At 42.8% G+C, this 16,354-nt stretch overlaps 1 protein-coding gene across 1 annotated transcript in view; it reads left to right on the forward strand.

The window, feature by feature from the left end:
• Window positions 1-4,379: 4,379 nt before the first annotated feature.
• The window catches only part of LAPTM4B (lysosomal protein transmembrane 4 beta), a 75,691-nt gene continuing 63,716 nt past the window's right edge, over window positions 4,380-16,354 (forward strand). Inside the window, exon 1 of the mRNA XM_021688409.2 lies at window positions 4,380-4,844. Within this exon, the coding sequence (XP_021544084.1) occupies window positions 4,380-4,844 (465 nt within the window). The remainder of the gene's footprint in view (window positions 4,845-16,354) is intronic.

Genomic DNA, 16,354 nt, shown 5'->3' on the forward strand with positions numbered 1-16,354 from the left:
CTCACTATTTCGTGAGTTTCTTAGCCTCAGGGATTCTGTCTTATGCATTCCTTCTCACAAACCCCGTCCAAAACCTGACCAAACCCCAAATGTGTGCTTTAATAAATATATGATTAATTACGTGCACATCTGAGAGCACATCAGTCATAATTTTTCACTTCCACCTTGGCTGTAATTCAGGCCTGGAGCCAGCTCCATGTTCTGACCTTCACAGTCCTGCTCATCCCCACCCCCCCCCCCCCCCCCGCCTCGGCTGGGACAAGGTCCAGATTCTTCGATGAATCATCTGACATACTACTTATTTTCTTCCACACATTCCTATAAAATTGACATTTATCACAGCTTCTATGAAACAGTTCTTTGTTATCTGACAGCTTTTTCCTTTCTTGTTGTTGTTGGTTTTGTTTTTAATCTCTAAGAGAGACATGGGACCTATCTCCAGGGCCAGCTTCATGGGCGTGTGACCCTGGCAGCAGCACAGGGTCTAAGCACCTGCTTAGAACAGCCCACATGTGGTTTAATGTCGCCATCTTGGAATGCTTAATACTTTGAAATGAGAACCCTACCCCCATTCTCACTGTTGCACAGGACCCCACAAATAATATAGCCAGTCCTGCCTATCTCATTTGTATGTGCCTTAAGCTTGTGACATTAATTGATCATGGAGGCATATGGATTTAATACGGGCTCAATATTTAGATTAGAAGCTCCCCATTTCCTTAAGGAGATTTGCTCCAAACCTCTCCGTGCAACATGGCATGAAAAGCTTTTCATCTTCTGTTACCTCCCCTGCCTATACTGACACCCCTAAAACCTCCTTAGCCCCATCTTCTCTACTCTGCCCCCCTTCCCTTCAAATGTTAACTCCCAGCTATCATACTACCTGCTGTTTCTAAACTTGTGAGCTTGCCAGATGCTGGGCCCTTGCATGTCCCGCTCCCATCCTGTCTGAGGGGGTCCTCCGTCTCTCTCCCTAGCCAAGTCCAACTTACCCCACACAAAGGAGCCTAGATGTCACTTCCCTGGTCTTCCCCAAACTGAGATGTGGGGCTCTCATAGCACCTTGTGCTAAACATATGGTAGCATTTATCTTGCTATTATGTGACTTTCTGTTTATTTCTCTATTTCCCTCTTGAAGTTGTGAGATCCCTATAGATAGAAACTATCTCATGTTCTCTGAGCTGACAGCCATGCTCACTCAGCTCCAAGGAGGCACCCGGAAGGTTTTCATTCACCAAATTCATGACCACACGAATGAACAGATCCCTGGTTTATTTGGAGAGTGTGTGAGGAGACCTATAAGGTTTTCTTTTGTACCATCAAGGACTGAGAAGTACTTCCATCATTGAAGAAGACATTCAACAGCACCCTCTGCCATAGACAGTGGGGCTTTTCCAACACATCCACGGAAGGCATTGCCTCCCTTTTTCCTTTCCAGGATAGCTAGACAGTAGTAGCTCTTTAATTTTCTCAGCCTCTGAAGGGGGGTCCTGAGGTATCTCACGGGACAGACCCTTACCCAGGTCATAGAGGTAGCTCCAGTGAGACCTTCCCTAACTCCCAAGAGTGTCTGGTCCGATGCAAACCCCAGAGCAAGTGTTTCTTCCTTTCCCTCTATGTTCCTGGTCTATGTTCTATTCACCCTTTCAAGGCCCAACTGAAATGCTAACTTCCCATAGTTATAATGTAATTGGCCCCTCCCTGCTTTCCCTTTGTATTTTGTTTTTACCTATAGGGATACTCGGCACACATTCTGACTAGCGCCATTGTGACTGGCTCACTGGATGACACTGTCAGCTTTGGGAGCGGGGGCAGAATATTCTCATCTTTGCAACATGTATGTCTTTATTTCCTATACCCGGGCACCACTCAAGCTGACCCTGGGTATGTTGGATCACTAACAGATATACTGAAATACAATTGGTCCTAGAAAAGGAGAGATTTGGAAAAGAAATGAGAGTGGCTTTATCTGATGGAAAGAAAAATTTCCTTCAGTTCATTGGAAAATCCGTGCACTTAGAAGAAGGGGGCCAGGGGAGGATTCAGGGCGAGAAAAATGGGGAGTACAAGAAGGCAAGGGAAGGGATCTGGGTGACAAAGAGGTTGCAAGGCCTGAAGTCCTAATGGTAAAAAGGCTTTAAAATGTGGTAAGGACGGAGGCAGGCCCTGTTCGAGGACCAGAGGGTCCTTGACTTTGCCAAAGATGGAAATCAGCTGTGAGCCAGAAGGAAGTGAGAGCAGTTTACTGAATAGTGTAAGTGATACAGTATAGCACACGGAGTGTGTGGGAGACTCAGAAAAGGAGAGGTGAGCCTCCCGGTCGCTTGGGGTTAGGGGTTTATATTGGAAAGGGGTCCAGGGTACGTGTTCCTTCAGGAATCCAGGGTTGAGTCCCATCAAAGGCAAGTGTCAGGTAAATGATAGATGTTATTCCACAAATTACTGAAGGTGGGGTATTGATGCCAGTGTCCATGGAGGTTTGTTTGAGGCGAATGTCCTGGAACATGTTTGGGATCCAGTTCTTTTTAGACGTTATCAGGTGTTTGGGGGCCTAGGATGAAACGCAGAGAATGATGAACATAGCTTTTCTGGTTTACTCAGATGCAAGGTGAACTATGGAGCATGAGTAAATGGGGCTTTTCTAAAATGGAGTCCCTACCGTGTCCCCATCTCCTCCGTAATGAAGGCACCATGGAGAGAGAGAAGAATGGGAGAGGAGGGGTGAGCGACTTGCAGGGCAACCTGACCAAGGGTATGGAGGCTATTGTCTTTGCTCTTTGCTCTGTGGCCCCAGAAGCTGAGGGGCTCAGGGATGAGAACAAGGTGATCTGTCTAAAGACCTGTCCCACTGCGATCAGTACTCCAGTAAATATGCCGCTGTTTGAGAATGAGTAGAGTCACCCGAGTCACCCGGCTGTGAGTAACTTCCTGGGGAAGCTTCTGGGGTTTTTGTTTTTCTGGATTTGTTTTTGCCAATCCTCCCCAATCCTCTTGCATCCAAATAAATACGACTCTAGAGATACTGACATTAAGTTTTATTTCATAAACTTTGCTTGCAGATGTACCTTTTCTCTCCTTATCTCCTTTCTCCAGCCAGATTTTCTCTACTCTCCATCTCTCTTATCTAGAGCCATTTGGCAAATGTCTGTAAATTCAAATCCTGGATAGTAAGCTCTGTGAAATATAAAATTCCCTTTAATCAAATGAATCATGTGCCTAATGAATCTGAAATCCTGGTGGGGAGGGCAAAGCTGGAGGTCGTTAGAGGAACATGTCTGCAGTTTGAATTTGGAAAGTAGCACTCCCCGCCCTGATTCTCTATGTCCATCCCTGCTCAGAGCATTCATGCTTGTCCCATGGCCGTTTAAAAGTAGCTATGGGTATAACCGAACATTAAATGGAGACGCCAGAGAGAAAATTATCTCAGGTTTGAGAGAAAACAGAAATTTGTAGTCTCAGAAAACAAAACAAAACAAAACAAAAGCTGATCTTCCTTCTTCCTTCTTTCTGATTATCTCCCACAATGATGTTACTTACTAGTTCCAGTTAAGGGCCCACATCTGAGGGTCTCTGGGGAAGACGCTCCAGTCCCTTCGGATCCGGGTTTAAGGGAGGCACTAAGAATGCGCCAGCTTTACAACCTCGTCAAACTAACTAGTCCCACACTTAAACCACCGCATCTAACATTTTCCTTCTCTCCTATATAACCTGTCCTTAAGAAATTTAAATCCGACCAGTTTTTCTCTTGCTCCAAGTCCGAAATGAAACTTTGACGTGCGCTAATAATCTAACTCAGCTGAGATGCTTAGCTTAAGCGGTGATTAGCGGCTAACCCAGGACAAGGGCGCTTTGAGACCAAACAATAAATGGGAGGAAATAACCCCTGATTGGAGTCCTATCTTTCAGTACCCCTTACGCTCTGCGTTGTGTCCTTCAGAGACCTTGAGGCAGTAACTGGCTTGATGATTGTTTCTTTAGAGCTGCCGTCATGATTAAAAATGCTACCCGAAGCACAGCGCGGATGTCCTTGACACACATCCTATTTTCTGGGAAAAAGGTTACTACCACAGTAATTGAGCTGGGAAGCGGAGACAAATTGCTCTGGCTCCAGGAGCGGTTCGAAGGACTGCAGTTTTCCCTTTTCCAGTTTGCAAGATAACAGTGACAGCATTTGCATCTACAGATTATCGGCAAAATAGAAGTGGAAGGAGAGAAACCGCAACCAACGAGACCATAAAAGAATCTCAAACCCGTGACAGAGTTACACAGATGACCACAGGAGAGAGGGGAGGCCCGGAACTCCACCGCGGGCCTGCTCCCGGACCCGCCGGGTCGGCGGGGTGGGGGGTGGGGGTTGCGGAGGGAGGGGGGCGTGCAGGATGATTGATTTATCTATCCCGGCCGGCGGCGCCCGCAGCTGGCTGGAGCCCGCGGTGACATCACTGGCCCCGGCGCGGGTCACGTGGCCCGCCCCCGCGTTGCCCCCCCCGCCCCTCCCCCGCGCTCCTCCTCCTCCCGCCGCCTTCGGGGAGCAGGGTCCGGCCGCTGCAGCCGCTCGGAGCTCTCGGCTGAGGCGCGGAGCGCGGGCCCCTGGCGAGCGGGCGAACGGGCGAACGGGCGAGCGGAACCGGGAGCGGGAGCGGCGGGGGAGCCGGCAGCAGCCGCGCAAGGAGCCCCGAGCTACGCGGCCGACGGTCCTGCAAACTTGGGCGCGCGCGCGCGCCACGGCACCAGCTGCCCGAGCGATGAAGATGGTCGCGCCCTGGACGCGGTTCTACTCCAACAGCTGCTGCCTCTGCTGCCATGTCCGCACCGGCACCATCCTGCTCGGCGTCTGGTACCTGGTGAGCGCGGCGACGCGCGGGGGGCGCACCTGCCGGCGAGGAGGCGCCAGCGCCGCGAGCCCCCGCCTCCATTCCCCTCCGGGACCCCGGCCCGCGCGCCCGCTGCGCCCTGCACCGCCCCCCCTCCAAGTGCGGCCTCGGTGTTGGGCGACGCCGGCTATAATCCGCCTAAAGTTGTATTATTAGAAACTTAATTCTCTGCGCGAGCCTGTCCGCGATCCCCGGCTCGGCCAACCTGTGGCGGGGGTCCGGCCCGGGCCGGGAGTCGGGGGTGGTGTAGGCTGCGGCCGTCGCCGCGTCCTCCGCTTCCGGTAGAAGTGCACCTGGTGGCCCGGGAGCCCCCATCGGATCTGCGGACCACGTGTTTTCCATTCCTTTCTTTCTTCTCCCCACCCGTTGGGCTTTGTGTTTTGACGGGCCGCGACAGGGTCGTGGGGGTGACGGAGAGCATTCTGCCCCCTTCCCCCCCACCCCCGCCCCCGCGGTCGGGCTTGCAGCCCCGGCATGCCCATTCTCCCTGCCCGCATCTGGTCTCGCCTTTGCTGTCGGGTCTCCTGTGCGCGTTCGCGTCCGGAGGAGAAACGGTTGGGGGCTTCTTGGCACGCTCCGTGCCTGAGTCCCTCCACAGGTCTGGTGTAAAGCCGTTACTCTAGAAAGGGATTTGCTTGTGATTTACTGCGTTTCAGTCCGCCCGGGGAAGCCATTTTTACACCCACTTACTTTCCTGCTCATTGACAGGTGACCCCTGTACCTTTCTTAGACACCGCCAGCAAATCTGGTTTTTTTTCTTTTTTTAGGTTGGAGCTTTTAAGGACTTGTTTGTATGGGGAGCAGTGATTATCGGGGGCAGTGAGGAAGCCTGATGGAGTCTTCCTGGCCCCGTGCCTGCTCCAGGTTGATTGTTGGCACCCCTGGACTGCATGCACCAACACTGAGTCGGATTCCGTTGCATTTCGGGTTTTGTGACATCATGATGGAGCGTTAGACCCGAGCCACTGTGCAGTGAATACCACTGCGTCCTGAGGAAATAGTGGTACTAAAATGGCATATTGAACTGTTTAGTGAGAATAAATTCTTCTTAATCATCAGAGTTTTTTTGTTGGTTCAGATTCACTTTTTCGATATAATAAGGACATCATGTCGAATTGTGTCGTTGTGCCATTTTAAGCAAAACATTTTCCCCCAGGCCTGTGGTGTTCTTTGCGCTATTTATAGTTTCAAGTTTCCTTTAGTCCTTGCCTATCACCGGCCACACAATAGACATTTTTTGGCCTTAAGAGCTTTCAAACAGATCTTTGGTATGTGTGGATTCTTTCTGTGCAGTCTGAATGCAGATAGAACATCAGCATCTTGGCTCAACACGGACTTTGCTAAAAGCCAAGAAATGCTTTGCAGAAATTTTGAATACAGCAAAAGGATAGTAGGTGGCCTCAAAATAGGCCTTTTATTGATGGTCAGGACAGACTATTGTATATAAATGTCTTGTGTCCTCCTTGAAAATGTTCAAAACTGCAGACTTGCAAGTACACCAGCAAATGTAATTTGTAAAATCTAGGGCACTGCATTAGGCAAATGTACTTACACGATCTACAGGAAAGATAAATCTACTTGAGCCCTGTTGCTGGCTGTAATCCAACCAGACAGCATTGGTGTGATAAAAGGAGAGTACTCTGCAAGCTTTGTCTACTGTTTGAACATGCTTTTTGTGGAAAGTAGTTATTGCTGTGCGTGTTGTAGCATTTGGAAACAGCATGGCCTTTTGAAAGATAATTAGAAAGCTTTCTAGCAGATGTAAGGATGCTACCTTAGGTAAACCTAATAAATGGGAAGCCTGGCTCTAGTATTGACACTCTTCATAAGAAGTCTTTGCATTTCATAAAGCAATGTAGACTTGTGAGTTTCACTCATACCTTTACATATAATTTGATTGCCCAAAACTTCGTTTCACATGAACATTTTTGAGATGAGGGAGCAGGGTCACTGAAGAGCAAGGCACCTCTCCCTCTCCCCCCACCAGCCGTCCGGATGGCATAGGGTCAGTTATCCGACAGGGGGAGAGTTTTCATGAAAAAAGGATAGGGCTGTGGGGAGATATTAAAATAAAACTCTTCTTTAAATTAATAAATAATTGCCTATTATACCAGAAAGGTAAAGGGGATCTTTTTTATGCATTTTCTAATTGCTGTTTCCTACCCCACTACCATTTACTAAGGCCCTGTGTGCCAGGTGCTTTGCATACGCGTAATTTTTACATATTCCTGGTGAGGTCGATTTTCTAATCCCTGTTTTATAGATGAGAAAATAGAGGCCCAGAGAGCTTAAGTGATTTGCATACAGTCCCACGGTTGGTTTGTGGTCCGTGTGATGTTTTAGTCGGCCCGTTTCCACTTGTTTTTACCTTTTAAAAGTTGTGGGTGTGTTTTGTTTTTGCCTTAGAATAACAAAGGTTTCCTTCGGTCTAGTAATAAAGCATATTGATTTTAGATATTTATATTAGAGATCATTTTTTGTTTATTTTTTCCTTTTAATGAGGCATAATTTACATATGGTGAAACCCACAGAAGCCTATAGTACATTGAGTTGACAAATGCATGCACTTGTGTAACCCACACACCTAGAAAACATTTCCAAAACCCCAGAAAGTTCCCTTGTGTCTCTTCCCGGTTAATCCCTGCCACCCCTTCACCCCCACCCTGAAGGAGAGTTTTACCTATTCCTATAAATGGGATTATACTGTATGTATTCTTTCGTGTCTGGTTTCTTTCACTTGGCATTAACGTCTTATAAATTCATTCATGTTAATTGGAGTACATCCATAGCTTGATGCTTTATATTGCTGAGTATTATTGTATGAATAAATCACAATTTATCCATTTGCCAGATGATGGACATTTGGGTTGTTTCCAGTTTGGGGCTATTATGGTTAAAGCTTGCTCTGAACATTCTTGCACAAGACTTTTTTTTTTAATAAAGATTTTATTTATTTATTTGAGGGAGAACGAGCAGTGGGGAGGGGCAGAGGGAGAGAGAAGCAGATACCTGCTGAGCAGGAAGTCCCATGCAGGGTCCATTGATCCCAGGACCCAGAGATCACGACCTGAGCCGAAGGTAGCTTAACCGACTGATCCGCCCACGCACCCCTCTTGCACAAGACTTTTTGTGGACGTATGTTTTTATTTCTCTAGAGTACATACCTAGCAGTGGAATTGCTGGTTATTGGGTAGAAGTACATTTAACTTTATAAGAAACTGCCAAGCAATTTTCCAAAGTGGGTCTGCCATTTTATACTCCAACCAGCAATGTATGAGGTTCCAGTTGTACCACATCCTTGTCAACATTTGGTGTCGTCAGTCATTTTAATTTTAGTCATTTTGGTGGGTATATAGTTGTAGCTCGTGGTAGCTTTAGTTTGTTTCCCTTATGACTAGTGATGTGGAACAGTTTATCTTTGCTTATTGGCCAGTCATGTATCTTCCTTTGTGAAGTGCTATTTATTGCCTATTTTAAAATTGGTTTTTATCTTTTTTTTCTTAATGATTTGTAAGATCTCTTTATATACTTTGGATCCTGGTCGTTTGTTAAAGATCCATTTTGTGAATGTTTTCTCCCAGCGCATGGCTGTCTACCCATTTTCTTAATGATTTTTTTTTTTAAAGATTTTATTTATTTATTTGAGAGAGAGAGAATGAGAGACAGAGAGCACGAGAGGGAAGAGGGCAGAGGGGGAAGCAGACCCCCCGCCGAGCAGGGAGCCCGATGCGGGACTCGATCCCGGGACTCCAGGATCATGACCTGAGCCGAAGGCAGTCGCTTAACCAACTGAGCCACCCAGGCGCCCTTAATGATATATTTTGATGAAAAGAAGTTTGTTGTTGTTTTGAGACAGAGAGAGAGAGAGCACACACGTGCACAAGAGCTGGGACAGTGGGTGGGGGGTGGCAGCGGGAGAGGGAGACGCAGGCTCTCCGCTAAGCAGGGAGCCCAACTCGGGGCTCAGTCCCAGGACCCCGAGATCATGACCTGAGCCGAAGGCAGTCACTTAACCAACCGAACCACCCAGGTGCCCCGATGATAAGTTTTTAATTTTAAGTTCAATTTGTCAGTTTTTTCTTTTCTGGTTAGTACTTTCTGTATTCTAAGAAATCTTTGCCCACCCCCAGACTGTGAAGATACTCTCATATATTCTTCTAAAGCTTTATGGCTTTAGCTTTTATATTTACATCTGTGATCTACCTCCAGTTAACTTTTGTGTTACAGTATGAGGTAGAGGTTTGTATTTGTTTATTTTAAAAGGCAGTTTAATCGCTTACCCTAAAAAGAAGTTGAATTATTACCTAACCTTTAATAACTATAAATATTTTCAGAGAGACAAGATGATTATCCATCTTCACAGGGAATGAAGACTGACTTGTCCTGGTTTCCAGAGGCATCATAATATAAAAAGTATTTGACGTGGGCTGATTGTTAGGTAGTCTTCTGGGATTTCCACTCTTTCTTCATCAAAACTTCCTGTTCTAAACCTGAATCCATTAACTTCCTCCCCAAGTTCACCCATACTCTAGTCTCTCTCTCTCACCATCTGTCTAGACTCCTCGGCTGCACGCCTGTTTCTCCTGCCACCGTAATCTCTTCCTTGATTCTGTGTCCATGTCCTATTGATTTTTGTTCTACCTCCTGATTACCTCCTTATTCTGTCCTTTTTTCTTCTTCTTGCTATCATTTGCCTCATTTAGGCTCCCATTAGCACTCACTTGGCTATTATAATAGTCTTTCTGTTTCTAGCCTTGCCATTAAACAACATTTTTTTTTTTAAGTCTATTATAGATGCAGTTCCCAGAAGTACTTTTCTCAGACACAAATATGAACTTGTTAGCCTACTCCTAAAAACTTTGGCTCTCTATCCTAGTTAAGTCTGTGTATTTCATGACCTGCATGTTGTAAGCCAACATCAATTGGCTTAAACAGTTAGCACCGTGGTTTCTGACATGTCTTTCCCCCTCCCAGTCCTTCCTTTTCTGGTTACCCTCTTTTGCAGGTCATTGCAAAAATCCCACGGTTCATTCTGATTTGACAAACCTAAGGATCTGTCCACCCCTGAACTAAACAGGCCAGGGATATGTGACGAGACTATCAGATGAATTTAGGTCTGGGTCATTCTCCTGCCCTTGAACTATTGATTAGAGAGAGATGTGAGCTGGGGATGGGATTAATTTTGCTCTGAGAGCAGAGGGATGAGTCATTTCCCAGAGAATCCGAGACTGTTACTGGGAGAAGGAGGACAATTACAATGCTTGCTCCTCCTTAGGCCAAAGCCCCCATTTCTTACGAGTATGTTTTACCACCAGGACCTGAATTTCTCTTAACATACTCAAGCAAAACTTTTTCCTTTGTAATTTTTTTCATTGTTTTACCACGTGACTTTCTTAGAGTGTTTTAAAAGGGGGTACTGGTCGTTGAAAGCATCTGAACTTGACACCTGGGACGAGTATGCCTTTGTGTATGTCATCCTTTTCATCATCATCCAAGTGTGTTTTAGGCACTTAGTCATTGAGCAAATACGTACTGAATGCCTCTTTGTATTTGTACCCTATTCATAAGGTAGTTGGCCATATATCAGATTATAAAGGATAAAAGAGGTCAGAGTAGCTGGTTTCATTAGCTTTATGACCTGACCTTTCAAATAACCAACTGGTTCACTTTGGAAGTCCCAGTGTGCTTGTGTACCCAAGCCTGGTGGATTCTCTTTGTATCCTGAGAAATTCTGGTGCGATAAATATTGATTTTTTTTTTTTTGTCTGGGTGATAATACTGGATAGTAAAACCGACAGCTTGTATTTGTAGAATGATTGATAGTTTTTAGTGGGCTTTCCCATTTATTCTTATTTAGATCTTAAAGCAACCCTGGGGTCAGGTGCTGTAGGTGGTCATATGCTCATTTAAGATTGATAGTTTCTTTTTAGCTGTCAGAGTCTATGACTTAACCCCTAAGTCCAGGGCAAGATATGAGCTAATACATAGTCTCATATAATCCTTACTGCCTAGTGTTTTCCCTACTATACTAGATTGTAAAAGACCAAAAGTACTAGATTATAGATTTTGGATTTTATTCTGTAGGCAGTGGGGAGGCATTGAAGAATTATGAGCAAGGGTGATAGGATGAAAGCAGTTTTTTTCCCCCAGTGTAAGACTCTGTGTTTTGTTTTTTGTTGGTCAGTAATGGACCATATTTTTTTTTCCTTTTTACCTTTTGGCCCCCTTTGCCCATTTCTCTGACCTCCCATGTCCTGCCTCTGGTAATCACCATTTGTTCTCTGAGCTTGTTTTTTTAGATTCTACATGTAAGAGAGATCAGATGGTGTTGTCTTTCTCAGTCTGACTTATTTCACTTAGGATGATGTCCTTAAGGTCCATCCAAGTTGTCGCAAATGGCAAGATTTCATTCTTTTCTTATGGCTGAGTAATACTGCATTGTGTATATATATGTCACAATTTGTTTATCCATTCATCTGTTGATGGACACTTAGGTTGTATCGTATCTCGGCTATTGTAAATAATGCTGCAATGAACAAGGGGGTGCAGATATCTTTCCAAGTTAGTGTTTATGTTTTCTTAAGATAAATACCCTGAAGTGGAATTGCTGGGTCATATGGTAGTTCTATTTTTAATTTTTTGAGGAACCTCCATGCTGTTTTCCAGAGTGGCTGCACCAGTTTGCATTCCCACTAACAGTGCACAAGGGCTCCCTTTTCCCCCCATGCTCATCAACGCTTGTTATTTTGTTTCTTTTTGATAATAGCCATTCTAACAGATGTGAGGTGATATCTCATTGTGGTTTTGATTTGCATTTCCCTGATGATGAGCGATGTTGAGCATCTTTTCATGTACCTGTTGGCCATCTGTATGTCTTCTTTGGAAAAATGTCTATTCAGATCTTCTGCCCATTTTTAATTAGATTGTTTTTTTGCTATTGACTTATAAGGGTTCTTTATATATGTTGGAAAGTAGTGGCTGATCAGATAGATATATGATTTACAAATATTTTCTCCCAGTCGGTAGCTTGTCTTTTCATGTTGTTATTGGTTTTCTTTGCTGTACAGAAGCTTTTTTGTATGATGTAGTCCCGCTTATTTTTGTTTTTGTTGCTTTTGCTTTTGGTGTCAGGTTAAAAGATCATCACTAAGACCTATGTCAAGGAGTTTACCACCTGTATTTTCTTCTAGGAATTTTATGGTTTCAGGCCTTATATTCAAGTCTTTAATCCATCTTGAGTTAGTTTTTTTAAAAAACTTATTTATTTGAGAGAGAAAGAGAAGGAGAGCATGTGCGTGCACGCGACTGAAGGGGGGTGGAGGGCAGAGGGAGAGGGTGAGGGAGAATCCCAAGATCTTGACCTGAGCTGAAATCAAGAGTTGGACGCTTAACCACTGAGCCACCCAGGTGCCCCCATTTTGAGTTAATTTTTGTGTGTGATATAAGATAGTGGTCGAACGCCATTTCTGAACACCATTGAAGAAACTGTTCCTTTCTTACTGTATATTCTTGGCTTCTTTGTTATAAATTAATTAACCAAATATGCATGGGTTTCTATTATGTTCCATGATCTGTGTGTCTGTTTTTATGGCAAACCATACTGTTTTGATTACTACAGCTTTATAATAGTTTGAAATCAGGGAGTGTGATGCCTTCAGCTTTGGTCTTCTTTCTTAAGTTTGCTTTGACTATTCAAGGTTTTTTGTGATTCCATTACAAATCTTAGGATTATTTGTTCTGTTTCTTTGAAAGATACCATTGGAATTTTGATAGGGATTACATTGAATCTAGCTTGCTTTGGGTAGTATGGACATCTTAACAATATTGATTTTTCCAACCCATGAGCACGGAATATCTTTCCATTTATTTATGTCTTTTTCAATTTCTTTCATTAATATCTTAATAGTTTTCAATATACATGTCTTTTACCTCCTTGATTAAATTTATTCCTAGGTATTTTATTCTCTTTGACGCAATTGTAAATAGGATTGTTTTTTATTTCTATTTCTGATAGCTCATTATTGGTGAATAAAAATGCAACTTTTTTTGAGTATTGATTTTATATCCTCCAACTTTAATGAATTCATTTATTCTAAGTTTTTTGATGGAGTCTTTAGGGTTTTCTATATATAATATGTCATCTGCAAATAGTGACAGTTTTACTTTTTTCTTTCCATTTGGTTGCCTTTTATTTCTTTTTCTTGCCTAATTGTTGTGCCTAAGACTTCCAATACTATGTTAAATAAAAGTGGTGAGAGTGGGATATCCTTGTTTTGTTCCTGATCTTAGAGGAAATGCTGTTAGCTTTTCACTGTTGAGTATGTTAGCTGTGGGCTTGTCATATGTGGCCTTTTTTATGTTGAGGTATGTTCCCTCTATAACCACTCTGTTGAGAGTTTTTATCATAAATGGATGTTGAATTTTGTCAGTTACTTTTTCTGCATGTATTGAAACGATCATATGATTTTTAACCTTCATTTTGTTAATGTGATATAGTACATTGATTTGTGGATGTTGAACCACCCTTGCATCCCTGGGAAAAAAATCCCCCTTGATTATGGTTTATGATTCTTTTATTTGATTGAATTTGGTTTGCTAATATTTTCTTTTTTTGCTAATATTTTCTTTGGTTTGCTAATATTTTCTTTTTTTTTAAGATTTTATTTATTTGACAGAGAGACACAGCAAGAGAGGGAACACAAGCAGAGGGGAGTGGGAGAGGGAGAAGCAGGCTTCCCATGGAGCAGGGAGCCCAATGTGGGGCTTGATCCCAGGACCCTGGGATCATGACCCAAGCTTAATGACTGAGCCACCCAGGCGCCCCGGTTTGCTGATATTTTCTGGAGGATTTTTACATCTATGTTCATCAGGAATAGTGGTCTGTAGTTTGCTTTTCTTGTAGCATCCTTGTCTGGTTTTGGTATCAGGGCAGTGCTGGCCTCATAAAATGAGTTTGGAGGAGTTCCTGCCTCTTCTATTTTTTGGAAGAGTTTAAGGAGGATTGGTATTAATTCTTTGAATGTTGGTTAGAATTCATCAGTGAATCCATCTGGTCTTGGCCTTTTTGTTCGTTGGGAGGCTTTTGATTATGGATTCAATCTCCTTACTAGCAATTGGCCTGTTCAGATTTTGTTTCATCATGATTCAGTCATGGTAGGTTGTAGGCTTCTAGGAATTTATCCATTTTTTGTCGGTTGTCCAGTTTGTGGGCATATAATTGTTCATAGCAGTCTCATGATCCTTTGTATTTCTGTGGCATCAGTTGTAACATTTCCTCTTTCATTTCTGATTTTATTTATTTGAGTCTTTTTTCCCCCTGGTGAGTCTAGCTAAAGTCTTGTCAATTTTGTTCATCTTTTCAAAGAACCAGCTCCTAGTTTCATTGGTTTTCTTTATTGTCTTTTTAGTCTTTATATCATTTACTTCTGCTCCAATCTTTGTTATTTTCTTCCTTCTACTAACTTTGGGCTTCATTTTTTCTAGTTCCTTGAGGCATAAAGTTAGATTGTTTATTTGAGACTTTTCTTCTTTCTTTCTTTCTTTTTTTTTTAATTTATTTGAGAGAGAGAGAGAGAGCATGAGCTGGGGAGAGCAGCAGAGAGGGAGAAGTAGGCTCCCCACTGAGCAGGGAGCCCAATGTGAGACTCAAACCCAGGACTCTGAGATCATGACCTGAGCCAAAGGCAGACGCTTAACCGACTGAGCCACCCAGGCGTCCCTTCTTCTTTCTTGATGTAGGCATTTATCACTACGAACTTTCCTCTTAGAAGTGATTTTGCTACATCCCACAAATTTTGGTATGTAATATAGTTCCATTTTTATTCATTTCAAGATTTTTAAAATTTTTCTGTTGATTTCTTCTTTGACTCCTTGGTTGGTCAGTAGCATGTTGTTTAATCTCCACATATTTATAAATTTTCCCGGTTTTTCATGTAATTAATTTCTAGTTTCATCTGTGGTCAAAAAAGATTCTTGATATGATTTCAGTCCTTTTACATTTGTTAAGATTTACTTTGTGTCCTAACGTATAATCTATCCTGGAAAATGTTCCATGGGCATTTGAGAAGAATGTGTATTTTGTTGCTTTTGGATGGAATGTTCTGTGTATATCTGTTAGTCCATCTGGTCTAACATGTTGTTTAAGGCCAGTGTTTCCTGCTGATTTTCTATCTGGATGATCTATCCATTGATGTAAGTGGGATATTAAAATTCCCTACCCTTATTGGTGTCTATTTTTCTCTTCAGATCTGTTAATATTTGCTTTATATATTAGCTACTCCTATGTTATGCCATAAATATTTACAAATGTTATATTTTCTTGTTGGATTTACCCCTTTATTATTATGTAATTACCTTCTTTGTCTCTTTTTACAGTCTTTTCTTTAAGGTCTATTTTATCTGATGTAAGTATAGCTACTCCAGCTTTCTTTTTTTTTTTTTTTAAGATTTTTTAAATTTATTTATTCATGAGAGACAGAGATAGAGAGAAGCAGAGGAAGAAGCAGGCTCCCAAGGAGCAGGGAGCCCGATGTGGGACTCGATCCCAGGACTCCGGGATCATGACCTGAGCCAAAGGCAGACGCTTAACCATCTGAGCCACCCAGGTGCCCCCCAGCTTTCTCTTGGCTTTCATTTGTATGGAATATCTTGCCATCCTTTTACTTTCAGTCTGTGTGTGTCTTTACATCTAAAGTGAGTTTCTTGTAGGCAGCATATAGATGGGGCTCATTTTTTAATTCATTCAGCCACTTGGTCTTTTGATTGGAGAATTTAGTTCACTTGCATATAAAATAATTATTTATAGGCATGTATTTATTGCCATTTTCTTAATTGTTCACTGGCTGTTTTTATAGTTTCTCTTTGTTTTTTCTTCTCTTTCTTTAGTGGTATACTTCTATTCTTTTCCCTTTATCTTTTGTGTATTCACTATGGGTTTTTGTTTTGTGGTAACCATGAAGCCCAAATATAACAACTTTTATATGTAAGAGTCTATTTGAAGTTGAGAACAACTTAAGTTTGATACTATTCTAAAGCTCAACATTTTTATTGTCTTTGCCATGCTTTTTTTGATGTCACATTTTACACGTGTATTCCTCAACTAATTATTGTAATCAAAGGTATTTTTACTACTCTTGTCTTTTATTTATTTTTTAAAGATTGATTTATTTATTTTAGAGAGAGTGCACACACACACATATGTGAGTGGGAGGAAGGGCAGAGGAAGAGAATCTTTAAACAGACTCCCCACTGAGCGTGGAGCCAGATGCAGGGCTTGATCCCACAAGCCATGTGAGATCATGACCTGAGCCAAAACCAAGAGTCGGCTGCTGAACTGGCTGAGCCACCCTGGCACCCCAATTTTGGCTTTTAACCTTCATACTAGCTTTATAAATGATTATATATTTACTTTATATTTACCTTTACTATATATTTACCTTCCCAGTGAGATTTATTGTTTCATATGTTTTCTTGTTACTAAG

Source organism: Neomonachus schauinslandi, chromosome 4 (assembly GCF_002201575.2).
Source record: "Neomonachus schauinslandi chromosome 4, ASM220157v2, whole genome shotgun sequence".
Lineage (NCBI taxonomy): Eukaryota > Metazoa > Chordata > Mammalia > Carnivora > Phocidae > Neomonachus > Neomonachus schauinslandi.